The sequence below is a fragment of the Malania oleifera genome, chromosome 4, assembly GCF_029873635.1.
Source record: "Malania oleifera isolate guangnan ecotype guangnan chromosome 4, ASM2987363v1, whole genome shotgun sequence".
NCBI classification, from domain to species: Eukaryota; Viridiplantae; Streptophyta; class Magnoliopsida; order Santalales; family Ximeniaceae; genus Malania; species Malania oleifera.
This window is the reverse complement of record NC_080420.1, coordinates 95873738-95894261: the sequence shown is the minus strand read 5'-3', so window position 1 is coordinate 95894261 and position 20524 is coordinate 95873738. Positions and strand designations below refer to the sequence as shown.

The 20524-nt window shown below is 37.2% G+C and overlaps 1 protein-coding gene across 3 annotated transcripts in view; it reads left to right on the top strand.

The window, feature by feature from the left end:
- Window positions 1-20524, top strand: part of LOC131153067 (sister chromatid cohesion 1 protein 4) — a 58272-nt gene that overhangs the window by 27980 nt on the left and 9768 nt on the right. For 2 of the 3 annotated variants that reach the window (XM_058105101.1, XM_058105100.1), the window contains 13 exons: window positions 2855-3116; window positions 3471-3568; window positions 3667-3716; window positions 7570-7628; window positions 8355-8466; window positions 8650-9853; window positions 9947-10402; window positions 10631-10775; window positions 11294-11430; window positions 11731-12965; window positions 14354-14387; window positions 14766-14874; window positions 15406-15535. In XM_058105101.1, the coding sequence (XP_057961084.1) occupies window positions 2855-3116; window positions 3471-3568; window positions 3667-3716; window positions 7570-7628; window positions 8355-8466; window positions 8650-9853; window positions 9947-10402; window positions 10631-10775; window positions 11294-11430; window positions 11731-12965; window positions 14354-14387; window positions 14766-14874; window positions 15406-15535 (4031 nt within the window). The remainder of the gene's footprint in view (window positions 1-2854; window positions 3117-3470; window positions 3569-3666; window positions 3717-7569; window positions 7629-8354; window positions 8467-8649; window positions 9854-9946; window positions 10403-10630; window positions 10776-11293; window positions 11431-11730; window positions 12966-14353; window positions 14388-14765; window positions 14875-15405; window positions 15536-20524) is intronic. The other variant, XM_058105102.1, reaches the window with a different exon arrangement.

Below are 20524 nucleotides of genomic sequence, written 5' to 3'. Positions count from 1 at the left end.
AGAAAGAAGAACTAATAAACAAGTGAGGTACATCCTCTAAACTGTTTTACACACATATCCAGTGACAGATTTTAGGGACCCTCCTACTCCGTGGAAGATTGTTGTTTTCATTTATTTTTTGATGGAGAAAAGACCTTTATTGAGAGAAGAATGTACAACAGTACAGGAGGTTAAGATACCCTCCTAACCAAAACAAAAAAGTCAAAAGAAAAATCCAATAAATACAAGGGAAAAAAGGCGACAACATCAAGCTAATGAAGGTAGCCAATGATGCTGGATGTCAACAAACCGACATCCCCAAAGCAACCTGATGAATAATATCCACAGCGAAGCGAAAAAACAATCCAATCCCAAATGAAATCAATTGGAGAATCCTGAGATCAGGAATACGAGCATTTCTCCCCAGCCAAAGCCCCCTCAAGACGGACAAAATCGTACACCACTTTAATGCCCTCTCATTATGCTTCCGAAACCTTCCGAAAGTGGTCAACAAGAAATCCTCCAAAGAGCTAGGGACAGACACAACACATTTTAACCAGACTAAAATAAAAAAGTTTGTTCTGCACAGCCCAACCCATAGAATAGTCGAGAAAGAGATGGGCATGTGTTATAACTCTTACCACTAGCATAAATCATTGCACACACTCAAGAATTAAAATTTTTAACAGTGGGCATTTTAGACTGCAGTGATTATCACAGGTATACAATTGACTGATTGAACAAGCATAGAGGCGTGCAAAAAATTACCAGAAAACCAAAAACCTTACGGAAACTGGACCAAAATGTGTTTCCATCGGTTTTCCGGTATTTGTTATTTGGTTTCAGTTTTTAAAGATAAAAAGATTCGGTTTCGGTTTCTGGCCCAAAACCAAACTGCAAAACTGAAAACTGATATAATAAGTTATTGATGATATAATTTTATATAATATTAATGTTAATGTACTCACGTTTATAGTTTTAGTTATTTTAGCATAGTCAGTAATCCCCAGCCTCCCATTATAAAAATTTTAGTAACTTCTTTCAAATCATTTTAGGTTTTTTGGCATAGCCAATAATGCCTTGCTTCCAATAACAAGAAATCAAGTAATTTCTTTCAACACGTTTTTATTGAGAAAGAAGCATGGGGTGTGCATGGTCTTTTATAAAGATGGTGAGGCTCCCCTAGCATGTAGATTTTCAATGTGAGATAAGTAGCTTGCCCCTCTGCAGCAGAAAGGCAGTGCTGCTCGCCCCCCAAACTTCCCGTCCCATATCAGCTGTGCATGGGAAGGGAATAGCTTTCCCTTCCTATAAATATTAACTCCACCCTTATCCCAGCCAATCTCACGTTCTGGGCTTAGGAAGCTGGCCAAGGTAAGGTAAATGTTCCTGAGTTCCAACATTTGGTCACCCTCCCAGGAGGTCCAACAGTACAGTTAAACAAATTTGAAAAATCGATGTTAACCTAACTGAACTGGAAAATTGACAGTTTTCTATTAACCGATGGTTTTTCCTTGTTAGTCTTGTTGAATAATTGTCGAGTCTCTTTGGATGCTGATAGCCGTTCTTGGTCTTTGGATCCCTCGGGGTTTTTGTGAGTTCTTGACTTGCTCTGGTTTTTCTTTTCCTCTCTATAAAACTACCTGGAAGGCCAAAGTTCCCCCTAAAGTCAAAGCTTTTCTCTGGCTGGTTGTGCTTAATAGGATCAACACCAGTAACTTGTTACAGGTTTGAAGACTGTTAAAGGCTCTCTCTCCAGATGCATGTGTGCTCTGTTTTAATTGCTCTGAAACTGCTCCGCCTCTTTTCTTACATTGTGACTTTGCCCAGAGGATTTGGAACAGGCTATTTAATTATTTTTGGGAATGCAGGGTTTGTCCAAAGACAGTGGAGGAGTTTTTTGGCAGTTCATTTGGTTGGTTTTGGCAGGAAAGAGGAGGTTAAGGAGTTATGGAATTTTGCCTTATTTGCTGTATATTGGGGTTTGTGGATGGAATGAAACAAATTTTTTCAGGGAAGAAGTCGTCATTTTTGTTGGTATGGGAGAAGATTCACCATTAGGCTTTTCTTTGGTGTGTGGGTAATGGGAACTTCAGGGGAATACATTTTTCGGATATTCAGTGTGGTTGGTTTTCCTCATTGAATTGATAGTGCATGCTGATTATTTTGGGTTGTTTCTAGTGTTATTCTTGGTTTCTTTTTAACTTTTCTGGGGGTAACCCAGAGTTTTGGAAGGAGATGCCTTATTCTCCTGCTTCTACAGTTCTATTCTATCAATGAAATTCTTTTGTTTTATAAAAAAAAAATTAACCGACGTTTTATGATTCAGCTTCTGTTCATACAGTTCAAGCATACTCGTGTTGCAAGTCAACCACGGATGTAAACCATGAAAAAGCAACTTATGGTGTGTTATGTACTGGGTGTAATTTCAATGTGCAATTACTAACAGCCTTTCCCCTGTGTGGGTATGAAGGCTAAAATATATATCATGAGCTGCAAATTAACTTTTGCTTGAAGACACTAGGTTTTTGTTTTGTTGATCATTGTTTTACAACTTTTACTGATTTTGTTAGTCTTCCCTCTATGCAAAGCTGCCTTCCTATTCATTGCTATCAATAAGTATGGAAGCATGGTATGAAATTATGCACATTTTCTAATTGCGAAAGAGAGTAATCACTAAATTAATTGAAACTGGCAGTGGTTTCTTCTCTTGATTGACCTTTTTTTCTTATTTTTTATTTTTTATTTTTAATTTTTATAAATAAGATAAAAAGTCAATTAGTAGTATGATATCTATATAGCTTCATTCTTGTTGCCATTCTTGATGTAAAATGCTTATCTTATTTTATCTGACGTGCTGCTCTATATTTTACAGATTCAATTCTTTTCCCAGAAGTACCAATCGCCCTGCGGTTGTCCAGCCATCTTTTGCTTGGTGTGGTGAGGATTTATTCTAGAAAGGTGAATTACCTGTTCGATGATTGCAGTGAGGCTTTGCTTAAGATAAAGCAAGCTTTTCGCTCCACTGCAGTTGATCTGCCTCCAGAAGAATCCACGGCACCCTATCACTCCATAACATTGCCAGAAACTTTTGATCTTGATGATTTCGAGCTGCCAGATAATGAAATGTTCCAGGGGTTGGTTTTTGTTTATTCTGTATCTAATTCCATAAATAAATATAATATACGAAATGGCTCAGATGCATGCAGACTATTGCACTGTTGTGTTCAGAAGTCAGGTGGTTGAATGGGTCCAATGTCGAAGGTGTCTGATAATAGCTAACTTGATTTCTGGATTATTTACTGTTGACTGCTAACAAAAGTTGCAGTCATTGCCACCACCTTGTCAAAATTGATATTTATAAATAAGAGATAGTTTAGGTGCCTCTTGTTGCATATTAGATTATGACTAAAAGGTTTCTGTCCTATTTTATTAATCATTTTATTACCTTTATTCTTGGGTTTAAGTGAACCAATTGCAAATTGGTGCAGTAACTATGTTGATCACCACGTCAGTACGAGGGAGCAGATTACCCTTCAAGATACAATGGAAGGCGTTGTTTACTCTACATCACAATTTGGATTGGATGGTTAGAAATATACTTTTGCATGACTTGGTACGATTGCATGGTTATCTGCGTAGTGGATCTGAATGTCTATCCTTCTCTCTCTTGTTTCTTTGTTTTAGAGAGGTTTGGCGACGGGGACACATCTCAAATTGGCTTAGACCTTGATGAGGTAAAGTTTTATTTGGTTACTTATATTTTGCTATTCCTTGGACTCCTACTTAGAGAACCAAGGTATTGGGTCACTGTCTTTATCTCAATTATTGCATCCCTTGTCGTAGATAGGAAGCTCTTGTTTCATTTAGGAGTTGGAAAGTTGTGTGGCATGCAGAAACATGGTTTTAGAACCTGAAGCTATGACCCCTATTCGGTGAAGCCATTGGGTTTGTCGATTAAACAAGTGAATCAAACCGGTGATATTAGCATGATTATTTCTTTGTTAATATATATAAATATGTAATAAAGATGTCTATTAGGCAATTAGTAGTAAACTGGGGCTGCTCTTTTTCTCTAGGTGGTTGTATTACAATCATTCAAGCTTGTCTCTCTAGTATCCCTCTGAAGTCGAGTCTGTAATTTTTGCCATTTTTAGGATCCCTGTAGGTGTTTCTAGGAAAATAGAGAGGATCAGGAGAAATTTCCTTTGGTTAGGGGTTTGGGTAGAAGAACGATCATTTGATTAGGGCTTATTTGGTATCGTTTCTGTTTCTATTTTCTGTTCCTGTTTCGCCACAGTGAAAAAACAGATTATGAAAGTGCGTTTGTTTCTATTGTTAGTTTTCTGTTTTTTTTGCCGATTTTTAGCTGTTTGTCAAAAAACTGAAAATCAGATTTTATAGTTTTCAGTTGTTTTGGCATTCTGTTGCCGGAAATTTTAATATCCAGAAATAGTTTTTTTGGATTAATTTATTCATTTTATACACTTTTAAATTAAAATCAAAATTAAATGATCATATGAATTTAAATATAATAAAAGAAAAATACACATAAATTTCAAAAAATAATAATAGGCCAATTACAAAATACTTTTACAATTTTTCAATTGTCATGTCCAATAAATTTTTATTGTAAAATAAAATTTTCAGTTGTCTAGTACCATGCTAATTGGCATAGCAGATCGGACATGATTGAGTCCCATGCTGTTCTCGAGTCTTGACTTTTTGATACCCTGTATTATGGGTGATTTTTTGACACATTTAGCTTCTTTAAATGAATTTTATTTTAACTAGTGAAAAGAACAGATTGTTGCAGACTTCCAATCAAACTAGAGCCTGGCCTTTGAAAGAACTTTTGCTTTTCAAAAAGAAAATACGTGGGAAGTGAGGAGCAAATCAAATGATTGAAAAATATTGACCAAAAACATCCCAGAACCATCAAAGTTAGGACTCTAAAATCCCTTCTAATTGAAGGACAAAGAGCATTCATTTGAAAATTTTAAGTTCCACTAATTGATTCCTGCCTACAATCATGAAAGAAGAAATAAATGCATTATGTAACAAAAAGAGCATATTAAAATGAGGAAGCCGGTCCTCCCAAAAACTGATACAAGATCCGTCAGTCACTTTATATATAAAGATTCGAAAGAGCAAAGAAGGAAATTTACAAAATGAATCTCTGACAAATTCATAAGTAGCCTTCAGGTGGATAAAAACAAGAATTTTTTTCATAGACCAGCAAACAGTCACAACAAATACAACATTATGAGCAAGGTGGAGGTGGAGCGTAGGATTTATAAAGCACATGGTGAAGCATTCTATACGCAGCATCTATGAAATGTTCCATACAGAACCATTGAAAGGGTGGCCTTTTAAAAACAGGGGAGGTGGAGAGACTTTTCAACAAAGAGGAGAGCGGCTTTAAAAGAAATAGTGCAATGTGGACAAGGTGCCAGGCCATAGGAGCTGTTTGCATGAAGGTCTTGTTTGTGGGCTGTGTCTGTGAATGAAAGTTGAAAGTTCTGGCTAGGTGCTTGAAGAAGGTGATGGGACCTTACCAAAATAATTTGGTGGGGAGACAACTCCTTAATGGGGAAATAAGTGCTCATGACTTTGTGGATAGAAAATTAAAGGAGGCTCTATAGCGGTTATTTGTAAGTTGGATATGGAGAAAGCTATGTGTTAAATAGATACGGAAGTGTTCACTTACTTTTTCCATCCTCATAAATTGGATTTGTTTATTTTTTTTATTCTTCCAAGCGCCTAAAACAAGGGAATCTTTTTTATTTTGGTAATGCAGATTGATAATGCTTTCCAAAGTAATAGATTGTGGTTCGTACTGTTTGATTTAGGTTCACAGTCTGAAGAGCAGAAGATGGTGTGCAGTACTGTTTTGTTTTGTTTGTTTTCCCCCCTCCTTTTAAAGTTTTCTTTTCCAAGGCTTTCTTGTCTTCTATTGTTGCATTCTCTTTCTCTCTTAATATATCTTTTTTTTTTGGTTAGAAAAAAAATCAACAGAGCAGAAGATAATAGGAAAATTAGTTTGGATTTTTGTGGATGGCATCACCAGTTTTTTAGTGGGAATTTGATTGAATTCTCAACTCGACTTGCATCTTGCTGTGTTTTGAAGCAGCTTAAGGGTTGAAGAATTCCCTAGGGGAGGAGATCAGGGAGTTGCTAGCTGATCCCTATTTTCTAATTTTTAGATGGTATGGAGGAAAAGGAATCATATGACATTGGATGGTTCTCACAATGCTGTAATAGATGCTTGATTTAAAAATTGTTTTTATTTTTATTTTTTTAGTGGGAAGCGTTTTTTCAATAGTTAGGCTGGCAATGTTTTTTGTTGATAAATTCTTGTCTTTGGGTTGCACTCCATTGGTGCGCTCTTAATGGAATTCCCTTTGCTCATATAAAAAACTTGAAAATAATGAGTAGCTCAAAAACCAACGCTAGCCAGTTTCTTTCCTGTAAACCAGATTTGCTTTCAATCACCTTTTGCTGAAGGGAATTGACCTTTGAAGGAAACAACCATAGCCACCTATCCACGAGCAATTGTTTTAGATAAGTTGGCATGACCCAGATCCCCTTCAGCCTTAGTTTTACAAATAATCTCCCAAGTAACTGAATGCTCCTTCTTTTAAGGCACTCCCAACCAAAGAATGTTCTCTATAATCCTCTCTTATTTTAGTTGCCACCCCAGAATTCTAAACAAGGACAAATGTAAAGAGAAATATGAGGCAGGGAAGCTTGAATTTACGTGATATGCTCATCTAAAGAAAGCATAGCTCCCTTCTTACCATCAAGATGCTTAAACATGGCTAGCAAGAAAAACATCTCATGTCTAGCTAGCACTGTTCATGTTGCAAAATGGCAACCTGTACACATGGGTTTACTAATGTGCTGGAAGGTTAGTCAGCAAATCATCTGAGGCAGTGAAGCTTGAATCAATGTGATAGTAAAAACATTGCTCCCTTCTAACCATCAATGCTGAGGCGTGGCTAGCAAGAAAAGTCTCTCCTGTCTAGCTAGCGTTGCTCATGTTGTGAAAGGGCAACCTATACACATAGATTTGCCAATGTGTTGGAGGGTTAGTGAGAAAATCATCTTTATTTCTATTCATGGCTAGCTAGAGTTGCTCATGTTGCGAAAAGGCAACCTATAGGCAACCTATACACATGAGCTTGCCAATGTGCTGGAGGTTTGTAAAAAAAAAAACATCTTCATCCCTTGACCGTTTCCCAAAATTGAGTTAAGAGAGAGTTGTTACTGTTGCTTTACCTTGAGTCACTTCACATGCCCTGGATGGTAGACTGGTAGTAAAGCACAGTTTTTAAATTATGTGAACTGTTGAACCAATCTCAAATTTCTGTTTTTTCAGTTGCCCGACATAATTTGGGTTTCTTTTTCTCCCTTCCATTTCATGCACGAGTTATCCAGCTTTATTTTCTTTTGCAATGTAATGGTGTTTCTTACGCTGATACCATTACAAAGTGACTGATACAACTGATAAGGTACAATTTTAGAGCTGTGGTGTGTATAATAAAGCTTTTTACTGATGCTATCCATTATTTCATTGATCACAAACAGGAATTGTTTTCAGACAAGGTTGCAGTTCCAGAACATAATGGAGTTGCAATGGAGTTGGAGTAAGCTCTCATGGCTTTATTATATGATTATTGTCGTGGTCTTTTCAATACATTTGATAACTTTCTCAATTTGCTATATGGACCAATGAAATTGGTCACCAGACTGTGTGTGTTGTTTACCTTGTGAATTCATGGTGAAGGGCTAAGCTTTGAAAGAAAAGACAATAGTAATTGTATATTTTGGGTTATTTGTTAAATCGATACCACAATTGTTTCTTATTATACCTTAATTTATGGTTTGTTTTGATAATCAGCTTGTTTAGCAGTTTTAGTCTAATGTATGTATCTGATAGAGTGTATAAGTTCTTTTTTCTTAACTGTTTAACTCTCTGTTAGCAGTGTGGTGATTCCATTGTGTTCAGCTAGTTGGTTTGTCTTTTAGCTAATGAGCTTCTTTTTTAAGAGTTGGAACTGTTGGATAATTATTCCTGCTTGCATAGTGCTAATTATTGCTTTTGCCATTTTAAATGTTTGCTGAGGAAAGATCTGTTTTGTGCATCTTCTGATTTATGCTGTAATGATTGTATTGCATTGTTTCCAACCATGTGTTGAATCTATTAATTTATTGTTCACTCAGACATCATCGAGAACTAGAAAAGAGGCTGTTATCCATATCCTATCTTTGATCTCTGCCAGTATTTTGTTTTTGTTGTTTTTCCCTTGTTATCTGTTAAATCTTTTGAAGCACTGAGTTTCTAACTTGCATTTCATATTTTCTGATTCCAGAGCTAATACTCAGGCATCTGTGCAACCAACCACACCACTCAAGATTGATGAGATTAATGAGGGGACAACTGAAACTTCAGATGCTATGCTAGATGATGGCAGTAGAAATCAGGTTAGCTTATAAGATACATATATAGCTACTGGTTTAGCTGTTTTCATTTTAAAAACGATATTTGTTTTTATACCTATAGACATCTTTTACTTCCTAATCATTTGGTTATTGAGGATGACTCAAGCTTCCTTTGCGGGGTATACTTATCTTTGTGGCCTAATGAAATGGGTGTTCATGATACAGATGAAAGGTCTTGTGGCGAGTTCTGATTTAATTGAGTGTGCTGATGCTCCATCCACTCCTGGATTGGTGGCAGAGCCAAACTTGTCCAATATCCAGGAGGCCCTGGCTTGTGATGATAATTTGGTATCAGAAGACCATAATTCATCAGGGCTAGCAGTGGAAGAGAATTTGCAAAACACTTTAAGTGATTCAGATCACCATATGGGGACCAAAAATGAAGTTAGTTGTTCTATGCAAACTGGCGTGAATCCTGATAATGTTTTTAGCATTCCAGCTGAGAACGGCTACCTTCTCGGTCCCAAGGAGATTATACAAATGACATCACAAGGAGATTCACAGGGTGATTTGCCATATCCTTTGGAGACCATGGAGAACATGTCATCAGATGATGCTGTTGTTTCATCATTACCTTCTGCAGATCTTGTTGAGCAAGTCAAACCCAGTTCTTCGGCATCAGCAAGTTTAGACAAGGTTGATCTGCAGGATGTAGTTCTAAGGAACAACATAAATAATGTTGAGCAAGTCAAACCCAGTTCTTTGGCATCAGCAAGTTTAGACAAGGCTGATCTGCAGGATGTAGTTCTAAGGAACAACATAAATAATGTTTCCACTGATCCTATTCTTATAGAAGGTGAAGAACCCCATGGCATTAGGTTGGATGAAACTGCTGTTTCTTCTGATTTCTCTTGTGAAGCTTCTGTCTTGGCTGCTACTTTTTGTAAACCATGTTTAGATAGTGAAAATATTTCAGAGAAATCTGGTCTAGATAGCGTGTGCCTGCCAGGTTCAGGGAGTTTATTAGAGAATGGTCAAGAATCATTTAGACCAGAGGTATTTGATAATGTGGACATCACCAGAAATGTGGAAGAATCTTGTTCTCCTCGCAAAGAATTAGCATTAAATGCAGTTTGTGTATTGGAATCTCCTGATACTGCTGAGCTTGAAAAAACAATAGGTCAAACTTGTCAGGAACCAATGGATTCCAATTCTCTCACTCCTGTTTCTCATGAAGAAATGCCATCTGCTTCAATGCATGTGCTTCAGCCATGCAGTTCACATCGAAATGAAGCTGATGCATTGTATGAAGGAGGTGAATGTTCTGTCAAAGTTCCTGACTTACCATCTGAAGTTAATAGACTCTGTTTGTTGGAGACATCTGATAAGGAGTTGGTCCATGTGTCTGGAGCTTCCTGTGAGGTGCAAGGTTTGTTTTGACAGCTTTGTGGCTTAATTTGATGTGAATTTATTGATCTGAGTGTACATTGTTTTGTTGATCTAATGTGTTCTGGTTTTCTAGGTGATGGGTCTCATGTAGCTGATCTTATAATACAAGTTTCAGAGGCAAACACCATGTCAGAACCCACTTTATGTGAAGAAATTCAAGCAGATCATATGAAGTTCGAAGGGCGACCTGAGAATGGAACCTTAAGAGATACCCAGTTAGCAAATTTAGATGGGTCTGCAAGTTCTGATTTCCCTGCACTAGAGAAGTTGCTTTCTGTACCAGAAGGGCTTACAGATCTACCTAGTAATTTGCTTGTGGTGTCTACTCCAGACAAAGAAGTGCAAATTGGGGCTGAACAAGATGGTGCTAGTTTTAATATGCTTTCAGGAAAAAAGCGCAGTTTAACTGAAAGTGAAAGTACACTGACTCTGCAGAGTCGTAGTTCAGATGATTTTTTTGGGTTGCACCAGTCCAAAAGAATTGCAGAAACCATTCCTGATGATAATGATTTGTTGTCTTCTATCTTAGGTATGAAAAATTGGTTTTCTGTTTAGTCCTTAGATAATGTATAATTTGTACATGCTGCCTGTCTTTTTGTTGGACCAAGAACTCGGAGTAAAAGAATCATTAGTTCTTAACTTCTTTTTGTTTCTTATGGTATATGTAGCTTCCAGAATTTACTGAATAGGGTCTGCTTCAATTTGTGTAGTTTTGTGACTGAACCGGATATTTTTTTTGGTTGTTGTTTCGGTTTAGTTGGAAGAAAATCATCAGTTTTGAAAATTAAGCCTACTCCTCCTCCCCTTGAAGTAGCACCCATGAAACGCCCACGGTCGGTGCCTCGAGTTGGTGCCTATAAAAGGAAGGTGCTTGTGGATGATTCCATGGTCTTGCATGGCGAGTATGTCTTATTATTTTGCATATTCATGAATTTGTTTCTGTTTCCATGTTTATGATTGTTTAGATTTGTTATATTTTTGAATTTTTGGTCAAGTTGATAGCATTATCCATGCATATTATGTTGTTTTTTTTTTTTTTTACATAGAAGACTATATAACTCATTCTTTTGAAGGAAAAATCTCACTAATTTCCTGTTAACTGCAGCATTTTATTCTCATCTTTTCTTCCCTTTTCTTCACTTTCTTGACTAATCACATTTGTTTGGCTCTGTTGCTATATGCATAACTCAAATTGAAGTTTGTGCAATGTCTGCGCTCCTGAGCCATCACCAGTAAGGTGGATGATGTTTTTATTTAAGTTGCTAAAAGATGCCTGATCATTCAGAGTATTTCTTGATGAGCAACACAACATGTGCATTACAAATATTGGATGTGGGAGGGTGGTTTTGTTTAAGTTACTAAAATATGGTGGTTTGATTTTAAGTTACTAATAGAAATTTTCCGTTTATTCTCCCTCTAGTGCCATACGACAACAGTTGACTAATACTGAAGATATACGTCGTGTACGGAAAAAGGCTCCTTGCACCCGTCCTGAGATCTGGTTGATTCAGAAGCAACTATTGGAAGATGAAATTTTCAGGGAACCCATATCCACTGGTGAGTTAATAATCTAGAAGGTTCAATCTTTGTGCCTTAGATCTTGTATGTGCTGCTTTTCTGGAATCACTGGTCCATATGGCAATGAATTTGTTCTGGTGTAGTTACTGTAGTATTCCGCATCCCAGTTGCTGCACCTGGTGGTTTACAGTTGTGTTAATTTTAAGTTGTGAGCTTTGTTTCTCATTTATTTTATCAAATTGTAACCAACGTCTTATCTCTTTGGTTGTTTCTGACACTACCAACCATCTGCCTGTGGGACTGTTTTTAACATATATTGTTTTTGATCTGCTTTGTCAGGCATGTCTATGAAATTGGTATTCTTGCAGAGCCAAATGTATGACCTGAGTGGAATTAGGGTTTCCCAAAGTGATGAAAATAATGCTTTTGTGGAACCTGCAAAAGTTATGGACGTCTCTGTGAGGCTAAATGTTACTGAAGAAACTGAGGTGGATGGGACCACTGGAACTTCTGTTGTCAGACATGATAAACAGTCCCAGCCTGCTGAGACCCCTGTGCAAACTGAGGTGCAGCATGGCAAAGAGCATGTTGATGACACTCAAGAGCAGATGAAGGTCTTTACTGATGGACCTGAACTTAAGACTTCACAAAGTGAAGTGCTAGGTGAAATTACTGAAATGGAAATCGACAAAGTGAGTGTTGCAGCTTCTGATGCTGGGGATCATGCTGCCAGGGATCATGCTTCCACTCTTGGGGTTGAGTCATTATCTTCCATTGTTCCTTCCAATGGCATTAATAGTAATATGATTCCTTTTGCAGTTCAGTCATCTGTTTTGGATGAAACCAATGGTGCTTCTATGCATATGGATTTATTGTGTCTGTCACCTTGTCAGAAGTTGGATGAACAATCCATCGACAAGGACAATTCTATAATGGATGCTAACGGCAATGTCGATGATGATAATATGGCTGCTTTTGTGGTTCAGTCAGCTGTTTTGGACAAAACCAGCGGTGCTTCTATGCAGATGGATCTATCGTGTCTGTCACCTGCTCAGAAGTTGGATGGACAATCTGTTGCAAATGATGCTTCTATAGTGGATGCTAATGACAACCTTGTCAGAACTGAGGTTACAACAAGGAGTGAACTTCTGTGGGAGAAGACTGAATGTGATCAAACAGTAGGTGGAGCTAATGTAAATACAGATTGTTCTGTGCCTGATGGCAATCTGAATCCTTCTCTTGCGACTGTGTCTCAGGAAACTGTTGAGTTGAATAACCCTCCTGCTGTTGTTGATGATTTAGCAAAGGAAGAGATTACCAAAACTGAGGTTGGGGCTTTAATTCAGGATGTTGTCCCAGATGCAGAATTGGGGTGTGATGACAAGGACCCAACATTAGGCCATAGCATTAAGGAAGATCCAAAGTTAAATACTTATTCAGTAGAACTTGACATTGACATGAAAAAAGCTTGTTTGAATGATGGAGAAAACCCAGGCTGCCAGGAAGCTGAGCCGCAGAGAATTGTGGATGTGGAGAATGTAGAGTCTGACCATCTAGCTGTTGAAGAACATGGAGTAAGTTGTACACTTTTTGCCGACTTAAGCATTCTCATGAAGTGCCTGCAACAACTCCGTGTTCTCAGTTTCTTTTATGCGATCTTTTGTGTTTTTTGTCCCATGTATTTAGTCTTCTTCCTTCTTGACAGCAAGCACACAAACGTGCATACTATTTGCATCCACTCACATGAATTGATGTTCATGACTCATTTCTGGCTTATAAATCATAACATAAAAGCAGATTCTTCCACAACTGATATGAGTGGTTTCAAATAATTGTGGCACATATCATTCATTCACGGAGATTTGGTCACTTTTGCTTCCATATATTTTATTTCTTTTCAATTTTTTCTCTGTGAGGTCTGTACTGGAATTTCATACATATTTGGCAGCTGTAAGGATGCTTTCATACTATTATTTGTAGTGGGCGGGTTGTGTGTGTAAACGATTTATTCACTATCATTACAAACAGACAATTCATCTTGCAGTAAAATTTGGCTGAGGTTCTTAAACAACCACATTATCTAAAAGATTAAGCTGGTATGTGGGACTAGCCATTTATATCGATCTTTCCAATACTCCTGCTGTTGTATGACCTTGTCTCACCTTATAAAAAAGGAAACAAGTCAAACTTAAATGGGTGCATTAACACGAACATGACAAAGTGCACTATAACATATATAAGGAATAACTAGTTAACAAGACTTGAACCGATGACCTCTTGGAAATAGAGCTCCCTGATACGATGTCAAGTGACCTCTTCACTTGAAAGCTTAAGTTGCTGTATGATGGGCAAACAATCTATGATGAGCTATCCAGCAGTTCCACACTTTTTTAGGATAAGTGTAATGGGTGTTTGTTATTGAGTAGATTTAAGTTGGAAGTAAAAAATTATGTAGCTATGACTCCTTGCAAATATATCATAGATGAGACTTCTTTGCTAGTTTGAAAATGAAAAGAATGATTGAACGCAGTAACTAGAGATTTTACCAAAGTTCTTTGTATTCTTATGTTCTTTTAGATGATATTAGAAGCAGGGTTTTGCTGCCAAATTTTTGTTTTTGAATGATGGGATGAGGCAACATTGGTGGGAACGGGAAATTTATATAATGGTATAATTTATCCTTTTCCTTAGAGATTGTTTTGACAATACTGATCTTTTTTCTGATGGAAATGAATTCCCTCCTCTGCTTATTGTCAAATCTTTCCTTTTTAAACGGCGCAATCTTGGTGGGAACAGGGAAATTTATATTGTGATATAATTTATCACTCTCCTTCAGTGATTACTTCTCCTTTTTTGTTGGAATTGAAATCCTAGCCAATCGCCTCCCCCCCCCCCCGCCCCCTTTTTTTTTCCCTGTTTTGTGAGTCTTGTGCTGATCACCCTTTTTGGTTGTGTGCTGCAGGATTTTGAGAATATAATGGCTGGACATGATACAGGTTCACTTCTCTTTCCTTGGTTCTTTAATTGTTCTTTTACTTTTCTATTATTGGTTTTCTGAACATTTTGAAGTTGCGGTTGCTCTTTATAAACTATCATTTTATGAGGCTTTTTCGTCAATGTAAACGTAAATTTGGGCATCCAAGTGTTTGTATTGGCCTAGTCAATCATGTGATGAAATGTCTCCAGTTTAATGATTAGAAGGTTTTTGCTCCAGGGAAGCTTCTTTTTGGTCACACCCTCGAATTTTTGATATCCAATGTCTCTTCTTTAAGCGATTATGTTTCTCTATGAAGTTTATGGCATTTATTCTCGATGTTTTGTATATTTGATATTGTTTTAGTACTCCTTGATGATGATTTTTTCTGTTCATTCAGAGTTTCTAAATGTTGATGATGACGATGTTGCTGAAGATGACGACGACTACATGCCTTCTGCTGAAGAAGCTCACTTCCTTGAAAACAGTGGATGGTCTTCCCGTACCAGGTTTGTTATTTTGGATACAACTGACAGCTTGATATTAAACAATCTGATCAAGTTTTTTTTCTAATTAGATGAGGGTCTGTTAGTTGGTATTCTTTGTAGGTCCACGTTGTATGCCTTTACGAACGTTGGGTATGATTCATTTATTTCCATCGCCTGTGTTCCAGGTCTAGGGGAAGGCTAAAAGTGCCTTTTAATTTTTTTTAAAAGCTCTGTTAGTGTATTACTTCTGAGGATGGGCATTGAGCCTAGTTCTTCTCATCTCCCGGCTTCATATAGTGGGCCAGCCCAACACCCACCTCCTATCCTAGGAGATTTTATTTTTTTGTTGGGAGTAGGGATAGTTCTTTGGATTCTGCTGCCTTTGCTTTTGGTGCTAGAGAAGGGCTGGTATAGCCCACAAAGAGAAAGATCTATGCCTTTGAAAATTTTAATATAATAATTTTATTCACAGAAAATCCTTACTCTCCACAAGTACCTGACACACACTCTCTCTCTCTCTCTCTCTCTCTTCCTTTCTCTCTTTTTGGGCAGAGCGGTCGCCAAGTACCTCCAGATCTTGTTTGACAAGGAAGCTGAGCATGGAAAAAGGGTCCTTCCAATGGATAATCTCTTGACTGGCAAAACTCGTAAGGAAGCCTCAAGGATGTTTTTTGAAACATTGGTATGTTTTCCTGAAACTTTAGTTGGAACAAGTTTTCATGTGTGTTCTTTGCATTAATCCAAGGAATTTAATTATTGTTAGGTCATATCATTGGCTTGCTTGATTCTGAGCATTTTTAAGTTCTTGTGTGGGTTCAGGGATGCTGGACTTGTGATCTAACATTTCCATGTTCTCTCTTGAAAACCTGGGTTGGCTGCCTGGTATTTAATTTATAGCTTGGTCAAGCTTGATATTGGCCAGCCCATCAGTGTCACTGAGGCAGTTGTTAACTTTTGATCCAACCTCCTATTTCATGTTATCATAAGTTTTGTTTCTCTTGTTAAAAAATTCATCATCTGTTGTAGTATTGAAGATTGGAGAGGTACTTGAGAAGCATTAGTTGTTGTTTCTTGATCACCTGTGGTATTCAGTAGAAACAGTTGAGGAAGGACGATGTGATATGTGGGTGGAGGAATGACCCAGCATTTACTTTTGTAGCAATTGGGGATAATAAAGTGACTGAAACAAATTGACAGAAAGACTTCAAGCGCATCATTATCAGGAATACCAGTTTGCGCTCTATGACATGGACTTTTTCTTGCCAAAATCGAGAGAGAGAGAGGAAAAAACTGAACATGGGTGGTTTCCTGAATATAATTCGTTAGTATTCAGCATCAGGAGTTTCATGATGTGGAGCAGGCAGAAAACTGAGGGCCTGAGGCAAAGAGCCCGAAGAAATTAGAATGCCTAGAAACTTATGATATATTGATGCTTAGCCTCTGTAATTGGATCAGAAGGCCTTATTAATAGTCATACAAAAACCTATTTGATATATCATACGCGCTGATGAAATTTTGTTATACCTAACAAAGCTGAAACTTCTACACATAGTAAATCTAATGTGTAGCTGAAATCATTATTAAGGAAGTTAATATAATCTATAATAATTGAGAAAGTCAACATAGTCGGTGACTTCGGAAGGAGCAGACCAGGTTTCTAGATATTAAAATTTCCAAGTCAAAAGACTTGGTCAATTTAAGGACATGGCTCAAATTTGAAGGACCACTACTTGTAAAGTTTCTGAATTGAGGGCTGCACACAAGACCTAACTTTGGGTGAAATTAAAAGATGAATGAGATATGCTGGGCACATGCGGCATAGATTTTCATATAATATAGCCCTGTAAATTTGAGTAGTTCTGATTGATTCCTTCAGTTGGCTGTCTTTTTTTTTTTTTTTTTCATTTTCATTTTATTTTTTATTATTTTTATAGGCAGAAATTGACTGGTGAGAATTGTAACATGGCAAGCAGTTATAACTAACAGTGGGAATGCTTAAAGATGGTTTGAGAGTACAGAGGACCAAGTGATTTGAGATTTGTTTACAGAGTCAGTAGTTTCTGTTGCGAGTATGTGCTGTTTCAATAAGAGAAAATGAGCAGTATATATATTTTTAACTGATAAGTAAATGATAGGCGTTATTTCAGTAATAATCTGAGCCCATCCTTGATTGGGAATTGGAGGATTAAAATGTGATGGCCATCAAAATCAAGCTTAGAAGAAAATATTTAATTTTGCAAGAGAGATGGGCTGGTTGTCGACGTTGATATTGGCAAGTCATCTTTCCAATTGCATGATTCAATGTTGTGGATTTTTCGATTTATTTCAGGGTGAGTGTGGGGCGATTCGGGAAGCAATATAAGCTGTGCTCTACTGTAGGATACTTGGCACATATCATAAATAGAGGGAGAGTCCTATCCTATCATTGTGATTGGGCCCTCCAATTTATACATACTACTCTTAACATGGTATCAGAGCAGGTTCTTGAGACCTAGACCCTAAGTGCTGAAGCCAATGCTAAACCAAGCCCTAAATCCTATACTCCTATGCATGTTTGCACTATTAGTCCCAGGGTTCCTAAAGCATATCGTGCAATTTAAGCAATTTAAACACTTCTGAAATCATTTCACAAAACACATCATTATGTGAAATCTGGCCCGTAGCTGTCAAATAAACTTCCTATATCTTCACAACAGTTCTAGTATTTCACAACATTAACACCTGCCCCACAGTTTTCTACATTCGAAAACAACCCGAAAGTAAATATATACAGTTAATATCATAGTACGGGTTTTAAACAACGAGAACAACATTTCCAACCTGTGAAAAGGTCCGGAATGAGATGTACAATATTCTAAAAATATAACATTTGAATTTGACCGGTTGGTTTTGAAAATAAAGTTGTTTTACCGAACCGGGGCCCGAAAACCCTAAAACCGCCGTAACTCGATATCTAAAAGTTATTTCAACATTTTAATCGATTCATATTGTATAAATCACTGTATTAACATAACCCCCTTACTTGCGTGTGAATCGGAGTCCGAAACGACCCGACACTCAAGCCCTAGCTTTCTGAACCCCGAACCTAAACGGTTCAAAACAATGGCACGAAAATTCCGAAACCTAATACTCGAAGAACAACACTTCAGTATAATCTCGTATACTACAGATCTACTAGAACAAAAGCAAAAACCGACCCTTACCTTGATTTTCGGGAAAAAGTCGGAGATCTCGGAAATGAAATTCTTATCTATAGAACCTGTAGAGATTCCTTTCCTGATCCACGTAGTAACGTCGGATCGTCGATTCCGGCAACACGGCCCGTAAATCTTAGAGAGAGAGAGAGTGAAGTTCGTGTCTAGAGAGAGAGAGAGAGAGAGAGTTTATAAAGAAAATCCTAACTTAGCTTTAAGTAATCAAAATAAATATCTCCTCCAAGATATTTATATATAAATATCTCAAAATATCTCCTTTCAAAATATCTTCTCCAAAATATCTCTTTATTTATTTATTATATATATATATATATATATATATATATATTTAATCAGGTTACTATAGTAGTGATCTGTTTTTGAGTGAGCGTCTCCACAAGCTCGATTTTGTAGGCTATGTTATTGGTTTTCAGAACTTGTAAAATGTTGTAAGACTCGAGGATACGTCGAGTATCATACAGTATTGTATATGGATGTTGGAATAGCTATATGTATCTATCAGACAGTTAGAACTCTGGTAATAGTTTGATGGATGTTTATGTTTTCCGCTGCGTATATATCTGTTGAGAAGTATATCAGGTACACAGACGTCACTACAGTAACACCTGGGTCGTAAGTTGGGACCGGGGCGTTACATTTTTGGAGTGATGTCATGTCCCTCATCAACAACTCGATACCATATTCAGTTTTCATCCCAAAGGCTTCTTAGTTCTCATTTCCTCCTTGTATGTTTGACTTTATCCCCTTTGTCCATTAGTTAAGTCTAAGCATGGATAAGTTGATTCCTTGTGCTATCAAATATATTTTTTTGGATACTCTTGTACTCAAAATGGATATCAATTTTGATTCATTGAGTCCTACGGACCTTGATGAGCCCTTCCTTGCTTTTCCTAGCCTTCCAAATCCTAACCTATTATCTCTACCTAACCCTCCTACATCCTCATCCAATTTGAGTCCTTCTCTTCGCGTTGGATCATCTTAATTTGTAGGTTATACATGAAAATTACTCAAGGGAGGAGCTTTTCTAGCTTTTACTTCTACAATCCTATTTGCTTGAAATGATAACACTTGAAGTTAGCATCCAATCTTTAATTTTGTTTGCTATGGTATCTTTTCTTCTTCATATTATTGTTTCAGTAGTACATTTATCTATCTTTTGTTGCTCAACCCAAGTCTATTTGCCTTGTCCCATTCTGCATGAAGGACTGCAATGGTTGAAATATGCGTGCTATAGGATAATGATACTTGGAACTGTTCTATGGTTGGTTGTTGGGTGTATACCATGAACATCATTTTTGATGGTTTTGTGACTCATTTGAAGGCCCATCTGATTATGATATACTAAGTGTATGGTTTGTATTATTTTTGACAAATTGTTGGTTACAAATCTTGCTTCCATTCATTTGTTCATCTCCTTGGCCACCACCTATGGAGATTTTTAGTAGGAGATCTATATGGAACCCCTGGGGGTTGGCGCGGGGGGGGGGGGGGTGGTTGGTGTTGGGGCGTCAAGATTAGTTTGTCAACTCGAGAAATCCCTATATGTGGCCTGGTAATCTTTGGTATTCAGCGGTGTGTCATACATCGCTTTGCATTGAATCTTATAATGCTTTTGGTACGATTTTAGTCATTGTGTATATGAATGATATTGTAATTATGGTTGATGATGATCAAGGTATTTAGAGAAGTATTTTCCATTGGCTAAATTTTAGACTAAAGATTTTAAGGTCGTTGAAATACTTGTTGGGTATAGAAGTATCCATATCTGGTATAGGGACTATTTTATTGTTGAGGGAGTATGTTCTATACCTTTTAGATGAGATTGGTTGTTGGGATGTACACCCATGGATCCTAATAGCAAATTAGTGCCATTTGTGGGTCATTTGTTGGCTAACCTTAACTATATTAGAGACGTGTCAGAAGTTGAACTATCTTAGCTCAATGATATATATATATATATATATATTTCGCAACAAGTGTTGTGATCTGGTTTCTTGATTCTTTGAGAGCAAGTCACTAGGATGAAATGATTGCTAACTTGAGATACCGAAGACGTGCACCTAGTAGAGGTTTCGTAATCAAGATCAAGGTCACACTAATGTTAAGCCTTAATGGATATGCATATGTAGATTCAACTTCATCACCTTCCAAGATCCACAATTTGTTATTTTGTTTTTGTTGTTGGTATCTTGGAAGAGTAAGAAACAAGCTATCGTGGTTCGATTGAGCTTGTTTGGCTAAAGAACATGTTGGAAGAACTAGGTTTTCCACATTCTCCGCCTATAGAGTTAAAGTTCGATAATCAAATTGCTACTTAGATTGCTTTCAACCTAGCCTTCCATGAGTGGACGAAAACCATTGAAGTTGAATGTCACTTTTTTTAGGTGAAACTTGTGTAGAAGCTTAGCACCACCACTAATGTGAAGTATGAGTTCCAACCATAGTAGTCAAAAGTG